The sequence below is a fragment of the Olea europaea genome, chromosome 20 (assembly GCF_002742605.1).
Source record: "Olea europaea var. sylvestris chromosome 20, O_europaea_v1, whole genome shotgun sequence".
In the NCBI taxonomy this organism is placed as follows: Eukaryota; Viridiplantae; Streptophyta; class Magnoliopsida; order Lamiales; family Oleaceae; genus Olea; species Olea europaea.
Window position 1 is genome coordinate 4498638 of NC_036256.1, and position 18896 is coordinate 4517533.

An 18896-nucleotide genomic window follows, 5' to 3' on the forward strand; every position below is an offset into this window, starting at 1 on the left:
CTTCTGCTAGTGCTACATCCTGGAGGCTTAAAATAGTGCTGCTAAGATGCTTCTAATTTGGCATTTAGCTGCTTATTTAAGAGCCCATATTAGCATATTCAGATTACGTAAATTTAATAGAATGTGGCTCTTGTTGAACCACGCTGTTTCTAAAGCTGACATATTTTATCATTTGCAAGTTGAAATCAATTTTAGTCAAAATCTTCATACGTGGATAATTTTTAACAGGGTAAGACTCAAATTCAGAACATCTATCCTCTTCAATATCATTTTAAACCACCTCAATTTGTCGATGAACCGCTTGTTGCTTAAAATAGAATTTTTTGGAGGCTTCTAATTTGCCTTTTAGCTACTGATTTAAGAGCCCACATTAGCATTCTCGGAGATTATCCTGGATCTAATATTATGTGGCTCTTGTTGAACCATCTCCTTTCTAAGCTTAAGAATGTTATCAATTGCAAGTCGAAACCAAGCATTTTAGAACATCTATCGTGTTCAATACCATGTTGAACGACCTCAATTAGAACTTCAGTTGTTACATATCGGCTAGTTGTCATATAGTCAACGAACTTGTGTACGCCTCTGCTTGTTGCTTAAAATAGTATTATTAGGATGCTACTAATTTGACTTTTAGCTGCTAATGTAAGAGCTTATATTAGCATATTCAAAGATTATCCTGAATTTTAAAATTATGTGGCTCTTGATGAATCACCTCGTTTATAAACTTAAACACGTTATAACCTTCAGGTTGAAACCAATTTTAGTCAAAATCTTTATACATTCATAATTTTTACCAAGGTGAGACTTAAATTCAGAATCTTTATCCTCTTCAATAAATACTAAACCACCTCAATTAAAAACATTTGTTAGACATTGACTAGTTGTCATATAGTCAACGAACTGCGTATATGCGTCCACTTGTTACTCAAAATAATATTGCTAGGATGCTTCTAATTTGACTTTTAGCTGTTGATGTAAGAACTTACATTAGCGTATTCAAATATTATCTTGGATTTTAAAATTATGTGGCTCTTGATGACCACCTCGTTTATAAACTTAAACACATTATAACCTTCAGGTTGAAATCAGTTTAAGTCAAAATCTTTATACATTTATAATTTTTACCAAGGTGAGACTTAAATTCAAAACATTTATCCTCTTCAATACATACTAAACCACCTCAATTAAAAAAAAAATTGTTAGACATTTACTAGTTGTCATATAGTCAACGAACTGCGTATATGCCTCCACTTGTTGCTCAAAATAATATTGTTAGGATGCTTCTAATTTGACTTTTAGCTGCTGATGTAAGAACTTACATTAGCATATTCAAATATTATCCTGGATTTTAAAATTATGTTGCTCTTGATAACCACCTCGTTTATAAACTTAAACACGTTATAACCTTCAGGTTGAAACCAGTTTTAGTCAAAATCTTTATACATTTATAATTTTTACCAAGGTGAGACTTAAATTCAGAATCTTTATCCTCTTCAATAAATACTAAACCACCTCAATTAAAAAACATTTGTTAGACATTGACTAGTTGTCATATAGTCAACGAACTGCGTATATGCCTCCACTTGTTACTCAAAATAATATTGCTAGGATGCTTCTAATTTGACTTTTAGCTGTTGATGTAAGAACTTACATTAGCGTATTCAAATATTATCTTGGATTTTAAAATTATGTGGCTCTTGATGACCACCTCGTTTATAAACTTAAACACATTATAACCTTCAGGTTGAAATCAGTTTAAGTCAAAATCTTTATACATTTATAATTTTTACCAAGGTGAGACTTAAATTCAAAACATTTATCCTCTTCAATACATACTAAACCACCTCAATTAAAAAAAAAATTGTTAGACATTTACTAGTTGTCATATAGTCAACGAACTGCGTATATGCCTCCACTTGTTGCTCAAAATAATATTGTTAGGATGCTTCTAATTTGACTTTTAGCTGCTGATGTAAGAACTTACATTAGCATATTCAAATATTATCCTGGATTTTAAAATTATGTGGCTCTTGATAACCACCTCGTTTATAAACTTAAACACGTTATAACCTTCAGGTTGAAATCAGTTTTAGTCAAAATCTTTATACATTTATAATTTTTACCAAGGTGAGACTTAAATTCAAAACCTTTATCCTCTTCAATACATACTAAAGCACCTCAATTAAAAAAAATTGTTAGACATTTACTAGTTGTCATATAGTCAACGAACTGTGTATATGCCTCCACTTGTTGCTCAAAATAATATTGTTAGGATGCTTCTAATTTGACTTTTAGCTGCTGATGTAAGAACTTACATTAGCATATTCAAATATTATCCTGGATTTTAAAATTATGTTGCTCTTGATAACCACCTCGTTTATAAACTTAAACACGTTATAACCTTCAGGTTGAAATCAGTTTTAGTCAAAATCTTTATACATTTATAATTTTTACCAAGGTGAGACTTAAATTCAAAACCTTTATCCTCTTCAATACATACTAAAGCACCTCAATTAAAAAAATTTGTTAGACATTGACTAGTTGTCATATAGTCAACAAACTGCGTATATGCCTCCACTTGTTGCTCAAAATAATATTGTTATGATGCTTCTAATTTGACTTTTAGCTGCTGATGTAAGAACTTACATTAACATATTCAAAGATTATCTTGGATTTTAAAATTATGTGGCTCTTGATGAACCACCTCCTTTATAAACTTAAACATGTTATAACCTTCAGGTTGAAACCAGTTTTAGTCAAAATCTTTATACATTTATAATTTTTACCAAGGTGAGACTTAAATTCAAAACCTTTATCCTCTTCAATACATGCTAAAGCACCTCAATTAAAAAAATTTGTTAGACATTGACTAGTTGTCACATGGTCAACGAACTGCGTATATGCCTCCACTTGTTGCTCAAAATAATATTGTTATGATGCTTCGAATTTGACTTTTAGCTACTGATGTAAGAACTTACATTAACATATTCAAAGATTATCTTGGATTTTAAAATTATGTGGCTCTTGATGAACCACCTCGTTTATAAACTTAAACATGTTATAACCTTCAGGTTGAAACCAGTTTTAGTCAAAATCTTTATACATTTATAATTTTTACCAAGGTGAGACTTAAATTCAAAACCTTTATCCTCTTCAATACATGCTAAAGCACCTCAATTAAAAAAATTTGTTAGACATTGACTAGTTGTCACATGGTCAACGAACTGCGTATATGCCTCCACTTGTTGCTCAAAATAATATTGCTATGATGCTTCTAATTTGACTTTTAGCTGCTAATGTAAGAACTTACATTAACATATTCAAAGATTATCTTGGATTTTAAAATTATGTGGCTCTTGATGAACCACCTCGTTTATAAACTTAAACACGTTATAACCTTCAGATTGAAACCAGTTTTAGTCAAAATCTTTATATATTACCAAGGTGAGACTTAAATTCATAACCTTTATCCTCTTCAATACATGCTAAACCACCTCAATTAAAAAAATTTGTTAGACATTGACTAGTTGTCACATGGTCAACGAGCTGCGTATATGCCTCCACTTGTTGCTCAAAATAATATTGCTAGGATGCTTCTAATTTGTCTTTTAACTGCTGATTTAACCTTCGCTAGCATATATTCACAGATTATCTTGGCTTCTAATATTATGTAACTCTTGTTGAACCATCGTGTTTCGAAGTCTAAAGCTTTACGTTACACGTTTTGGCAAAATACTTTCTTAGTTTAGGGATGTAATTTTCATTCTTGACCGGTGACTTTCAGGATGATGAAACGAGGTATTTACACGCTGAAATTGCACTATTGGTTCTTAGCGTTTGACCAAGTTGCAAGTTAGTCTTCAACTTACGAAAAGGAAAAGATTGGTCTTAATATTTCAATTATAATGCCTCCTAGGCTAACATTTATGAATTGGAACTACATTAATTTTTACTGAATATTTTATTCTTTGACTTTTGTTGGAGATTGGCGGGTAAGGGGTTTCTAGGATGCAGAGGGTGGGTGGGGGGTAGGAATGTTAAGTGAGGCTCGCGCTGCGCTTGAGACGAGTCTCAAGCGCAAGTTTAAAAGTGCAGCTCACCTGAAATGGCTCGTGGATCGACTCTTAATCAATGAGTGGAAATGTAATTTTCATTAAAAATCGAAATTAACGAACAACGAGTAATGATTTTGTAAGTGAACAGATCATGCTCGGTTCGCTTCATATGCGAGCATGAACTAACTCATGGGGTGATCCTTTTGACATCCCTAATGATGGGGGTATGAGAGGGGTTGACCTCTTTTTTAAACACTTTTTTTTTTAATGTTTATTTTGAATGTGTTGGTAATGATTATTAAAAAATGTCAGAAGAGATTGTGATAAGAAATACATGTTTTATAACTTTTTGTCCAAAAATAAAAATTTGCCGCCGATCAATTAACTCGAACTTGTTTTTAAATGTTGAAATGAAATTATGCCTTAGTTTAATTTATTATTTAAAAGACATTCTCGAACACACGAAATGATTAGCAATTATTTTCGTTATAATTCTCTCTTCATTCTTCTGTTAATAATTATTTAGACCATAATTTTTGTTTGGACTAAATAAATTGACATTACATTTTCTTATAAGTGCGCCACATTTATTTATATCAGAGGTTATAATATTTATTCATTGTTACACTTGAACGTTTGTTTCCATTTTTGTAAAAATAAGAATGAAAATGCCTCCACAAAAGATATAAAAATTCAAATTTGGTGGCTTGATGTGATAGATAATTGTCATATTTTTCATTTTAATGGGGAAAGAATGGAAACAAATAAGGACTTATGTTTTCAGCCGTATTTTTTTTATTGCATTTTTCTGAACATTGAATTAGTTAGCATATATCTTATCGTTTGATGACTACTTCCATCCAAATTCTAGTAAGAGATAGTAGGAAGTTTTGTTGGAAAATCTGGGTTTTAATTAGTTGGTTTGACCAACTTTTGAGCAATTAATTTAGTGGGTTCCGTTAATCGGATATAAGATTTCTTTGGCCAAATGTGTTCTACTCCATGAGTAGATTAATATGGTATATTTATTTTCACAAAACCAATTTATGGTGAATGAGAAATTAAGGCCAAAAGATATCCACTTGATGTTGAAATAAAATAGGTGGGAAATTGAAAAATACCAATTCCACATAGGAAAACTAGAAGCATATAAATCACCTTATATATCTCAAGTTTGGGACTTGGGTTTGGACCCCAAGGGGTACCAATAGTCTTTGAGGGGGAGAGAACATACATGCTAGTAGGTTAAGCCAAAGCTCACACGCGCGCGCTGTCGGCTCGGCTCGACTCGACTCGACACGGTCACGGGTCGTGGGCTTGGGCCAAGCTGATATATATATTTTGGTAAAATAACATTTGAATTATATTAGTTTATTATTATTTAATAATAATAATATATTTTATGTTATTATTTTTTTCCTTCCTGAATTTTCTGTGTGTGACACGTGGTGCTTCTAGAATTTGGCAATTGAATGTCTAATCGGTTGTTGCGGTTGACCATCCAAACTGTTTGTGTCTTTTGGACACAACTTTCCAGCGGTTGTGTCTGTTGGGACACAACCTTTCAACATCTATATATAGGCCCCCATATCCCGATTTTAATTCATTCCAAAAATCAGAATTGACTTTTTACTCTCCCGAAATTATCTCATTGTCCCTGCATCATTTCTGTTTTATAATTCAATCCTCGAAAATTATTTTTCGTACATTTTAGTCATCCAGTTTGTGTGGAGAAATCTAAACTTTACGGGTTTGTCGGGTCTTGTAATTTGGAGTACTACTATTACAAGACGAGGTCGTTGTATCTTGGGAAACGAGTGCTGCAATACCGTCAGTACCAGGGCGGGGCATTATCGTTTTAAGGAGAAAGAGTCGAACTCTTGCCTCGACCATTCAAAACCATCCAAACATCGTTACTCTGCCCAAATATATATTCACGGTAACACTATTAGTTGCTAATATCCATCAACAATCTTAAAACGATAATGGCAAGTAGTAGTGTGTCTGTCGTACCCCCTAACAATGCTCACGGGGAGAAATCAGAAAAATTCACGGGAGTGGATTTTAAGAGATGGCAACAGAAAATGTTGTTCTATCTTACGACTCTGAATCTGGTCAAAATCTTGAGAGAAGATGCTCCAACTGTTGAGGAGAAGGAAACAGATTCTAGAAAACGAGCAGCATTCAATGATTGGAGTCATAGTGACTTCTTGTGCAGAAATTACATCCTCAATTGCCTTGACAACACACTATACAACGTATACTGTTCCGTCAAAATGACTAAATTACTATGGGAATCATTGGAAAAGAAGTAAAAAACAGAAGATGCTGGATTGAAGAAATTCGTTGTAGGCAAATTCCTGGACTTCAAAATGGTAGATTCTAAAACAGTAATGATTCAAGTCCAAGAGATACAACTTATCTTGCACGATATACATACAAAAGGCATGAAGCTCTGTGAACCATTTCAAGTAGTTGCAATTATCGAAAAATTACCACCATTGTGGAAAGATTTCAAGAACTACATGAAACATAAACGCAAGGAAATGGGACTTGAAAATTTGATTGTTAGATTAAGAATTGAGGAAGACAATCGAAATGTTGAAAAGAAATCTGGAAAGCAGCAAATGGAGGCTAAAGTCAATTTGGTGGAGCCATATACTAGCGAGAAAAGGAAGCACCCGAATAATGGCAAGCAAAAGAACAAGGCCAAGAAATTCAAAGGAGATCGTTATAACTGCGGTAAGCCTGATCTTATTGCAAAGGACTGCCGGCAGAAAAAGCAAAACAAAAAGGACCAAGTGCACTTGACTGAAGAAGACAGACTGTCTATCGGAGTATTTGAACTAATGCTCTCGGCTGTTGTAATTAAAGCAAACATGGTGGATAATCCGAGAGAATGGTTCGTTGATACTGGTGCTACTCGTCACGTTTGTGCTGATAAAGAGATGTTTTCATCTTACACTCCTATTAATGGACGACAACTTTTCATGGGCAACTCGACAACATCAAAAGTTATTGTCTAGGTAAAGTAGTGCTGAAGATGACATCAGGGAAAGAAGTAACACTCATCGATGTGCTGCATGTTCCCAATATTCGCAAAAACTTGGTATCCGGAGCTCTGTGAAGTAAGAATGGGTTTAGGCTGGTATTTGAATCTGACAAGTTTGTACTCACCAAAAATGGAATGTTTGTAGGCAAAGGGTACTTAGTCAATGGGCTATTCAAATTGAATGTAATGCATGTACTCCGTAATTTTGATATTAATAAAAATAAATATTCTGCTTACTTGATTGAGTCTTCTAACTTATGGCATGATAGATTAGGACATGTAAATGTTAATACTTTACGAAGATTAGTAAGTTTAGATTTATTGCCTTCTATGTCCTTTGGTTAAAATTATCGATGCAAAACATGTGTAGAGGCTAAATTAGCGAAAATACCGTTTCATTCAGTTGAAAGGAACTCAAATCCTCTAGAACTAATTCAGTAATATTTGTGATTTAAAGTTTGTGCAAACTAGAGGAGGTAAAAAGTATTTTATTACTTTTATAGATGATTGTACAAAGTATTGTTATGTCTTTTTGCTAAGGAGTAAAGACGAGGCTTTAGAAGCATTTAAACAGTACAAGAATGAGGTTAAGAATCAATTAAGCAAATGAATAAAAATTGTTCGTAGTGATAGAGATGGGGAATATGAAGCACCATTTGATGAATTTTGTTCAGATTCTGGGATTATTCATCAAACTACAGCTCCTTATTCACCTCAATCAAACGGTATTGCGGAACTTAAAAATCATACTCTAAAAGAGATGATGAACGCTATGTTGATTAGTTCTGGTTTACCACAAAATTTGTGCGGGGAACCAATTCTCTCAGCTAACCACATTCTAAATAAAGTACCACACAAAGGTAGGAACGAAACTCCTTATGAGGTATGGAAAGGTCATAAACCTTCATACAAATACTTAAAAGTGTGGGGGTGTTTGGTTAAGGTACAAATACCAAAACCTAAACAAGTTAAAATTGGGCCTAAAACCATCGATTGCATATTCATTGGATATGCTAATAACAGTAGCGCTTATCGGTTCCTCGTGCATAAGTCTGACATTCTGGATATACATGAAAATACTATCATTGAATCTAGGAATGCTGTATTTTTTTAGAAGAGGTTTCCTTGTAAAGATAGGAAAGAAATAAGCCCGCAAAAACGAACTTATGATTCTGCAATTGGTAATCCTCAAAGTGATGAAGAACCAAGACACAGCTAAAGAACCAAAACATTTACATCTTTTGGTCCAGATTTTTTAACCTATATGTTAGAAAATGAACCTAGGACATTCAATGAAGCAATGTCTAGTCCAAAAACTCCATTCTGGAAAGAGGTTATCAATAGTGAAATTGATTCTATTATACAGAATTATACCTGGAAATTGGTAGATCTTCCACCTAATCATAAACCATTAGGTTGTAAATGGATTTTCAAAAGAAAATTAAAGACTGATGGATCAATTGATAAATACAAGGTCAGATTGGTAGCTAAAGGATTCAAATAAAGGGAAGGCCTTGATTTTTTCGATACATACTCAACTGTGACAAGGATAATATCAATTAGAGTATTAATTGCAATCGTAGCATTGCATAATTTGAAAATCCATCAGATGGATGTCAAAACAGCTTTCTTAAATGGTGAGTTAGAAGAAGAAATTTACATGGAACAACCCGAAGGGTTCATCGCTCCTGGACAGGAGAAAAAGGTGTGTAGGCTCGTCAAGTCATTATATGGACTAAAACAAGCGCCAAAACAATGGCATGCAAAATTTGATAAAACTATGCTGTCAAATGGTTTTAAAATTAACAAATGTGATAAATGTGTTTATATTAAAACCACACCTAATGCATATGTAATCGTATGTCTATACGTTGATGACATGCTAATTGTGGGTAGTAGTTATGATATGATAACAAATACCAAGAAAATGTTAACAAAATATTTTGACATGAAAGATATGGGTATTGCAGATGTAATATTAGGAATTAAAATTCTTAAAACATCTGAGGGAGTTGTAATGTCTCGACCTCACTTTATTGAGATTGTACTTAAAAAGTTTAATATATATGATGAAAGTCCAGTTAAAAAATCAGTAGACTTAAATCTACATTTGGCCAAACATAAAGACGAACCCGTATCTCAATTAGAATATTCTCGGATAATAGGCAGTCTAATGTACATTACAAACTGCACTCGTCCGGATATTGCATATGCAGTAAACAAACTTAGTATATATACAAGTAACCTAAATAATGACCATTGGAAAGCACTGGTAAGGGTTCTTAGATATCTACGATACACCTCAATTATACGAGATATCCAGCTGTATTAGAAGGATACAGTGATGCTAATTGGATATCAGATACAAAAGACTCAAAATCCACTAGTGGGTATGTTTTTACCATTGGTGGTGCGGCTGTATTTTGGGAATCCTCTAAACAAACATGTAAAGCTCGATCCACAATGGAATCTGAATTCATAGCTTTAGATAAAGCTGGAGAGTAAGCAAAATAGCTTCGAAATTTTTTAGAGGATATTCTATGTTGGCCTAAGCCTGTGCCTGCAATTAGTATGCATTGTGATAGTTAGTCGGCTATCAATAGAGCACAAAGTAGTATGTATAATGATAAGTCTCGACATATTTGTCGAAGACATAACACAGTTAAGCAGTTGATCTTAAATGGTGTTATTTCCATAGATTATGTAAAGTTCAGAAAAAATCTTGCAGATCCACTTACCAAAGGCTTACCAAAAGATCAAGTATACTGTCTATTAAGGGGAATGGGCTTAAAGCCTACTACATAAGAATCTTTGTAATGGTAACCCAACCTTGCTTACTAGAGATCCCAAAATCTTGGTTCAATGGAACAACTAAGTTATGAAGATTCAAATAAGCACTTCGGAGTTTAACTCCTACCCATTCCTATGATAAGGAAGTGCTATCTGCAGAAAGTTTTAGGTTAAGTTATACTTTTAATGATTCATATATCTTGGACTACCTAAGTAAAGTATGGCAGGTACTCTTAATAGGAGATCACCTATACAAGTGTGAAGTGTAGCCGCTTCTATGAGAATGTTTCAAAGGCTTGAATTTTCTAAAGCACTTATGAAATCCAAGAGTTGTTCAGGGCCAAAATGAACACAACAGTGAGAACTCGAAAATGTTAGGAAGGTTATTGTGTTGATATTATTGTCTTGGTTTACAAAAATGGCTGACAGTTCAAGACACCGTGTTCACGATTAACCAAGTAAATCCGATAGTATTATACTACAGAAGGTTCAAACCCATAAGGTACCTATCCAGATGCGATAACATTCCACCTGATCTCTCTATAGGGTCTGCATAGTCTATTGCATTAATTTCCATTCATGTGGGGGATTGTTGGAAATATTGAGTTTTAATTAGTTGGTTTGACCAACTTTTGACCAATTAATTTAGTGAGTCCCGTTAATCGGATATAAGATTTCTTTGGCCGAATGTGTTCTACTCCATGAGTTGATTAATATGGTATATTTATTTTCTCAAAACCAATTTAGGGTGATTGAGAAATTAAGGCCAAAAGATGCACACTCGATGTTGAAATAAAATATGTGGAAAATTGGAAAATACCAATCCCACATAGGAAAACTAGAAACATATAAACCACCTTATATAGCTCAAGTTTGGGACTTGGGTTTGGGCCATAAGAGGTACCAATAGTCTTTGAGGGGGAGAGAACCTACATGCTAGTATGTTAAGCCAAAGCCCACACGTGCGCACTGCCACCACCGTCCGTCCGACAGGCCAGCTCGGCACGGTCACGGTCACGGGTCGTGGGTTAGGGCCAAGCTGATATATATTTTTTGGTAAAATAACATTTGAATTATATTATTTTATTATTATTTAATAATAATAATATATTTTATATTATTATTTTTTTCTTCCTGAATTTTCTGTGTGTGACACGTGGTGCTTCTAGAATTTGGCGGTTGAATGTCTAATCGATTGTGGTGATTGACTGCCCAAACTGTTTGTGTCTTTTGGACACAACTTTTCGGCGTTTGTGTCTGTTAAGATACAACCTTTCAACATCTATATATAGACCCCCATATCCCGATTTTAATTCATTCCAAAAATCAGAATTGATTTTCTACTTTCCCAAAATTATCTCATTGTCCCTGTATCATTTCTGTTTTATAATTCATTATTTCTTGTGCATTTTAATCATCCAATTTGTGTGGAGAGATCTAAACTTTACGGGTTCGTCGTGTCCTGTAATTTGGAGTACTGCTATTACAAGATGAGATCGTTGTATCTTGGGAAACGAGTGCTGCAATACCGTCAGTATCAGTGCGAGGCATTATCGTTTTAAGGAGAAAGAGTCGAACTCTTGCCTCGACCATTCAAAATCATCCAAACGTCGTTATTCTGCCCAAATATATATTAGCGATAACACTATTATTTGCCAATATCCATCAACAAGTTTATCTACCCTTAGTATTTTTAAATAAGCAAAAAGATATAAACATAAAATTGAGACTAAATATTTGTTCCTTATTTAAAGAATGCTAACTTATTTGAAGAAAACCTTCATTAGGGACTACATGTGTTAATTAATAGAATATTAAGTATAAAATGCAATGGAAAAATGATAGGGATGTAAATCTTACAAGAAAAATGTTAGGGACCTTTAATACAATTAAAACTTTGTACGCTAATATATAAATGTTTGTGTCAATATCAATACCTTTTGTTTGTCTCGGCAAACTTTTCATACAGATTACTCCATTGATATCACATTTTCTTATTAGTACCTACATGTTATTTACAATAAAGGTTCTTGACTTCTAATTATTGTTATACTTGTGTCCTCAACTTTTTTCATCGTACTTTTATCATCAACCTACCTTTAATTAGCACTTATTTTCCTGTGATTAGTATGTAACACATTAGTTGCACGTGAGTTTGAAATTGTATTGTGAGATTATTCAAATATTTAAACGATAATAGTTCACTTAAAAACTATAATTAAAATACGAAAATCTCACACTTGAAAACATGGTAGAATATATCATCAGTTTTGTATTAAATTGTGACGATTGTTAAGTCTTGGATGCTAAAAATGAAAATTTTGGTAGACGATGTGAAGGATTACTCGATATGATATTTGAGTAAAAAAATCATAAAAAAATTTCAAAATCACCATGAAGGTCCTGTCTTGACCATACATTTCGAGTTACATAATTGAAGCGTTCATTGATGCTAAATTGAAATCATAAGAGAACAACACTACTTCTAGAAAATAGAATAATTACGATTTGTTTTGAAATTATTTAATGTCACACTCTTTTTTCCCTTTGTGGAGTTTTTGTAATTGTAACACAACTGCCTTAATTTGGATAATATTTGATTGAAAAGGAATTTTGGTACTTTCTCATGGTTGTGTGGTCAATATGCACATAACAATTGTCATAGTCATTCATAAAATAATAATAATAATAATAATAATAATAATAATAATAATAATAATAATTGATATTGCACATACAAACTCCTATTGGATTGCGGTAGTTGGTCCATTATACAAGGATACTTGTCCGTTCACCTATTTATCTTGAAACCCTATAAAATTAGAGGAAATTTTGTAGGAGAGGTTCAAAATCTTATCATTTGATCAAAAAAACGTCTTACCTTAATTTCACAAATTTAATGCAAGATAAATTGATCTTCTAACATTTAATTAATTAAAAATAAAAAATCAGAAGAGAAACAAAATAGCAAAAAATAAAATAAAAACATTCATATTTCCCATTCCACCTAACCTCCTCCTCGGCAAACCACCATAACCTCACCCAACCATCAAAACTACCACCAACTAGGAGATTTCTCCCCCTGTTGATCACCTCCCCAACCATCCTTGGGCCCCACCTCGTCGGCTAAAACATAATCCACCCACTGCCACCGCCATCGCCACAACTCATTGACCTTCACCATCTACACCTTAAACATCATGGCCCACTCCATCATAAGGCTATAATGATGTGGCATCAACACTCCTCAACCATCGTCTTTAAAAACTATAGTCAAAAATAAAAGAACTAAAAAGATACAATCTCATTTCATATCGCTCACTTGATCCCTCTTAATCCAAAAAATTTTCCTCGGATCCTCAAAATTCAATGTCCTCGTTTTCGATCCAATTAAGATTATTTGAAGGACCATGCTGGGGTGCCAGAAGAGAATTGACACCCCAGCTAACGGATCCTCACAATTGAGATGGGTGGGGTGGAATTTTTTACATTTTTTATTCATGTGGGGTCGACGCGGATCCCATTAATATATGAGTATCTGTCAAAACGATGGGCAAAATCCTTCTGACAGCTCAGCATTTTCCTTATTTGAATTTGTAAGATTCCCAATTTAGTGAATGGTGGTAGAACTCTACTTTCTTGGCAAAAACTAGGCCTGATGATGAATCTAGTTTGTCAACTCTAAGTATCCACATTTTCTAATATCAAATAATATATAAATTTATTTATCATTCTCAACATTTTCTACTAGTATCTACACCTTGACCTTAAATGATTAAGGTAATTTATGATGATTTCACGAAGGACTGAGTATTCAAAAATCACTCGTAGTCTTCTCAACTTTAATCACAATGTCTCACTTTTAATATTGAACATGCTAGCTAATAAAATATAATTAAAAATTAAAAATAAGAATGTAAAATGCTAAATTCTCTCGTTTTTAAATCTACGGGAATGTTGAGAGTTCAGAGGTGTGACCCGGGAAATAATTAGATCATATTTAGTCCTTATTTGATTTGGTAAAAGTCAAACTTTTAGCAGATTTTAATAAAAATTAAAGAAATATATGATTGAAAAATTAATAAAATTTATGAATCCTATGAAATATGTTGTTAAAAATAAGTTTGGATGAAATATAAATTTTTAAAAATAGAGCCAAACAAGACTTAGCATTTAAATTTACTTTTTTTGAAGTTATTTATTTTTCAAAAAGACTTCAAAAATTATTTGTGTTAAGTAATTCAACTTTTATAGAAAGTAAATATTAACTTTCTACAACATAACTTTTATTGATCCATAACTAACTAGTGTAAGAAAAATAATGGGATAGGAAATAACATTCTTACTGTCTCGTTTATTTATTTATTTATTTTAATATATATAAAAATTAAAAATAAAATTAAAATTCATCCAAGTTCGGATAAATCATGGAAACCATTTTCAAGGTCCCTTCTCATTACTTAACAATGCAGGAATACGAGACACGACACGAGATAATTTGTCGTTCATCATTCATGAAGTGATTTGAAATTGCAAATTGACAGCGAGACATCTGGGCCCTTCGAGACCCAAGTTCTCATTGCAGTAAAGGCCCACTCCAGGACTGACCCGCCACATGGAGCCCGGTCCAATAACGTCAGTCCACTGACAAAACAGTAAGTAAATCAATCACCCCTGTTTTTCATTATTATTACAAGAATGCCATATCACGGTCAAAGTCACAGTCACCGTCAACCGTGTGTTGCGTTTCGCGCAAAAACGGGAATTTCATCTGAGAAAACGAAAGATAACGTTGTCCTAACTCCTCGACTAGCCGTTCCCGTTCACTTTCTCTCTCTAAAACTATATATACAAATATATATAGAGAGAGAAAATGGGGTGGTGGTATCTGGACATGTGATGGAATAAACTTTTTAGTTTCTCTTTATTCATCTGCCTGCCTTTTGCTCTCCCTCTAATTGCACGTTGTCAGTGTCACTGTCATAATTGTTGCTATTGTTGCTGTTGAGTAGCTAGATAGGTAGGTAGAGAGAGAAGGAGAAATTTCTAAAAAGATTTTTTGGAGAGAGAAGGGGAAATTGTTTAATGGGTTCATCGGGACAAGGGCAGAGCAACTTTGATCTGTCGTTCAAGATCTTGCTGATCGGAGATTCTGGTGTCGGCAAGAGTAGTCTTCTTGTCAGTTTTATTTCTAATGCTGTTGACGATCTTGCCCCTACAATAGGTACTATTCTGTATTGGGATGAACTTTTATGTGTAAATTGTAATCTATGCCTATTGGGAATTCTATATTGGTGGGTTGATTGATTAGAAAAAGATTGAAATTTAAGTGCTTTTGCTGGGATTTGGTAAAGGCATGCGATCTGGAACTTAAATTTGTGTGAAGAGATGAATATAAACTTTTATATATAGACTTATTTATCGATTCCAGTTGTTATTGAGGCTTATCCCAGATTTAATTTGCTGAGATTAATTGATGCTTTTGTCAGTTGATAGAATTAGATGAAATAACCCATTCAATAGAATCACATGTAAAGTTAGTTGAGTTGGACTTCTCAGTAGATTGTGTGTATCTTGTCATTGTATGAGCATATTCAAGAAATCTTAAGTTTAGTTAGCTATCGATCAATTTTGAAAGATCGTGGAGATTATAATCGTGTTTGATATTAGTATGGTCGCTTGTTTGGGCAGTACGACCCTTTTTCAATTGCGAGTTCATGTTTTGTTTATATTATGTTGCAGCTAGAAAATCTAATCAGTCTCCTTCAGGTTAATTACACAAACCATAATGTAATGTATTTTCTGACTGGAAGCCTAAATGAACAGCATCTCATCCACGACTACAGTGATGCTCTAAATTTCCATATATCTTTTTGACGAGTATCACTAATTGATAAACACAAATTCTTAAGCTCGGGCAAGTAAATTGTCTTTTTCTATGCGTTTGTATGTTTCTATTGTTCATTTCTTATGTTTAATTCAACTAGCAGATAGAATAATATCTTTCTTCGTTCATAGAGTTGACAGAATCAGAATGTCGAGAAAATTCAGGAACAGATATTATTGGAGTAGCCTGAAATTTAGATCTGATGATTTATAATAGTTTATTGTCTTCATTCCGTCTCTCCCATGTCCAGGTGTGGATTTTAAGATCAAATTGTTCACAGTTGGTGGGAAAAAGTTGAAGCTTACAATTTGGGACACTGGTTAGGTTGCCTTGAATCTTTTGTTTTATCCTCCCACCCCAATAACAGGAATTTGAACAACTTTACAGGATTTTCCTTTGTTGGTTGAACGTCATGTCTCATTGTTTATAATGTACTTGGTCACCTATGCATTCATTTTCCTACTAAGCGAAAATGTAGAATTTACAATACATGTTGCAGCTGGACAAGAGAGGTTCAGGACATTGACGAGCTCATATTATAGAGGTGCCCAAGGGATTGTTCTCGGTAGGTTTTTGCCAAATCAAATTCACTTATTCTACCAGGGGATTATCAAATATTTATTCTCCAAAGTTTTACTTGTAAAAATGACTTGTTTTACACCTTTTATCGTACTTCTTCAAGCATAAAATTGTTTTGAGCATGGAACAGTTCGATTATGATGAGAGAATGCATGGTTACACGTGGCAGAATAAGTCTGTTATACACTATATTGATTCTTGTATATTAGCAAACAGCTTTTCTCGAATTTTCTTAGCATGTGAGGATAATCTCGTAGTGCTGATTATTTTCTGGTTCTTTGGGAATCATACTTTCCCCCTTAAATTTTTATCTCACATGCCTTCTTATTTCAATCATACTCGCTTGAAAGGCATCATAAACTTCTTGCATCTTTGCTCTAATTAAATGAAATTTAGTGTTTGGGTGTTGCAGATGCATCCACCAGAGCATATGTACCTTTGGAACAAGTGAACCGCTACTTTAATTTTCTTTTCGCTTTGCGTATGAACTTTTAACAAGAAAAATGGAAAAAGGAAGTAAACACACTTGGCTCTTTTCAAGAAGGTGCATTTATATGGTTTTTCTATAAATCTGTATGGATTGGTTTGGGCACAATTTTAAGTATTTCCATGATTATAATATGCAGATATCAGCGTTCAACTTTTATGGTTTCTATAACTGCACTTTTTTTCTCATGCTATCCATTGATTAGTTTTATTTTCTGTTTGCTTTTTAGTTTATGATGTGACAAGAAGAGACACCTTTACAAATTTATCTGATGTATGGGCAAAAGAAGTGGAACTTTACTCCACTAATCAGGATTGCATCAAGATGCTTGTTGGAAACAAAGTAGATAGAGTAAATCTTTCGCTCTCTTTCGCTCACTTATCCCTTTTTGGATTTTTCTGTATGCTCGGAAATCTAATTATGGACAAATAGGTTACTGACTATTTCTGTGTTGATAAGGGGAAGGCGATTGAATCAGATTGAAATGTCAGGTTCCATTGCCCCCCTTTTATCTGCTATTTTTTTCCCTGTTTCTTGGAAAATGTTTTTGCATTAATGTTTATCTTCCAATGAGAAGAGATGACAAAATTGATAACTTTTACCTTGGACTGAAAATTGTCGTGCCACAATTCAATTATACCTGAATGTTTGACAATGTATTTTTGTACTCTGCAATGTGCAAATTTGCTTCTATTTCATAGGAGACGTTGTTGGGTGGTGATTGGATAGAATTATGCGACATATATAAAGTGACATACACAGTAGTTTCTATTTGGGCAATGTATTTGATTTTCTACGGTTGCTTGTCGATTTGGTTCTTTTTCTATCTCAGTCCTTCACTTTCACTCTTATGCATAATTGATGGAATTGAAAATCAGGAATCCGAACGAGTTGTAAGTAGGGAAGAAGGCATTTCCCTTGCAAAAGAGTTTGGATGTATATATCTTGAATGCAGTGCTAGAACTCGGGAAAATGTGGAACGATGTTTTGAAGAGCTGGCCTTAAAGGTAAAAGCAATACATTAATTTCTGCAATATGATTTCAAACTACAACTTGATTTCTTGAACTTCATACTGTTACAGTGGAATAAAGTCCCACGAAGAATTATTTTGTGACTACTCTAATTACAGAATAGTATGTTACCGTTTAACAATGTTCATTTACCACATTCTTCTTGTGGAATGAACTTTCGATTCTCCCAGATAATGGAGGTGCCAAGTCTTCTTGAAGAAGGATCTACAGTAGGGAAGAGAAACATCCTGAAACAGAAACAAGAACAGCATACACCTCCTGCTGGCAGTTGTTGTTCGTAAATCACTGCCAAATCGAGGCCCTGATGTAAAAGCCATTGAAAGGCATTTGTAATCTCGAGTTCTTCTTCGACAATCTGTGATCAAATTATGTAAATGTAATTTCTTTTAGCTTGTTTTGCTCTGGATACATGTGTTCTTGCAATGGGATTGTTGGCTAATAACATCTGTTAGCTTGTGTAAATTTGTTGGCACTATGGTTTTTTAGTCTTCATTGGTGTTCATACTTACCCAAGTTGTACTGGAAACAAAATTGCATGATTTTAATCAGATCTCTTTGGTTTTTTGCATCATTAACCGAACAGACCACATCCCTTATCTACTTGTCCTAATTGCTTTTGCCTTTTTTTATTTATTTATTAGTTTTCTTTAATTACTTTTGCCTTTTCCAGCATCTACGTCGAGTTTGGCACTATTCTCTATGTACCAGGGGGTGCTTGTTGAACAATCCCCTGTACAGGTTAATATGGGGTGCCACATAACCCCCTGGAACCCCCTCGTTTTCCAGGGTTTGTTTAAGTGGATGCCTTTTTTTATTTATTTATTAGTTTTCTTTAATTACTTTTGCCTTTTCCAGCATCTACGTCGAGTTTGGCACTATTCTCTATGTACCAGGGGGTGCTTGTTGAACAATCCCCTGTACAGGTTAATATGGGGTGCCACATAACCCCCTGGAACCCCCTCGTTTTCCAGGGTTTGTTTAAGTGGATTTCCCCAATATAAAAAGTGCAATGAG

The 18896-nt window shown here is 33.8% G+C and overlaps 1 protein-coding gene across 1 annotated transcript; it reads left to right on the forward strand.

The window, feature by feature from the left end:
- The first annotated feature begins 14691 nt into the window (after positions 1-14691).
- LOC111369466 (ras-related protein RABC2a-like) lies at positions 14692-18453 on the forward strand. The gene is made up of 6 exons (XM_022990985.1): positions 14692-15121; positions 16035-16103; positions 16284-16349; positions 17080-17201; positions 17729-17857; positions 18053-18453. The coding sequence occupies exons 1-6, from the start codon at positions 14983-14985 to the stop codon at positions 18161-18163; spliced, it is 636 nt and encodes a 211-aa protein (XP_022846753.1). The 5' UTR covers positions 14692-14982; the 3' UTR covers positions 18164-18453.
- Positions 18454-18896: the final 443 nt, after the last annotated feature.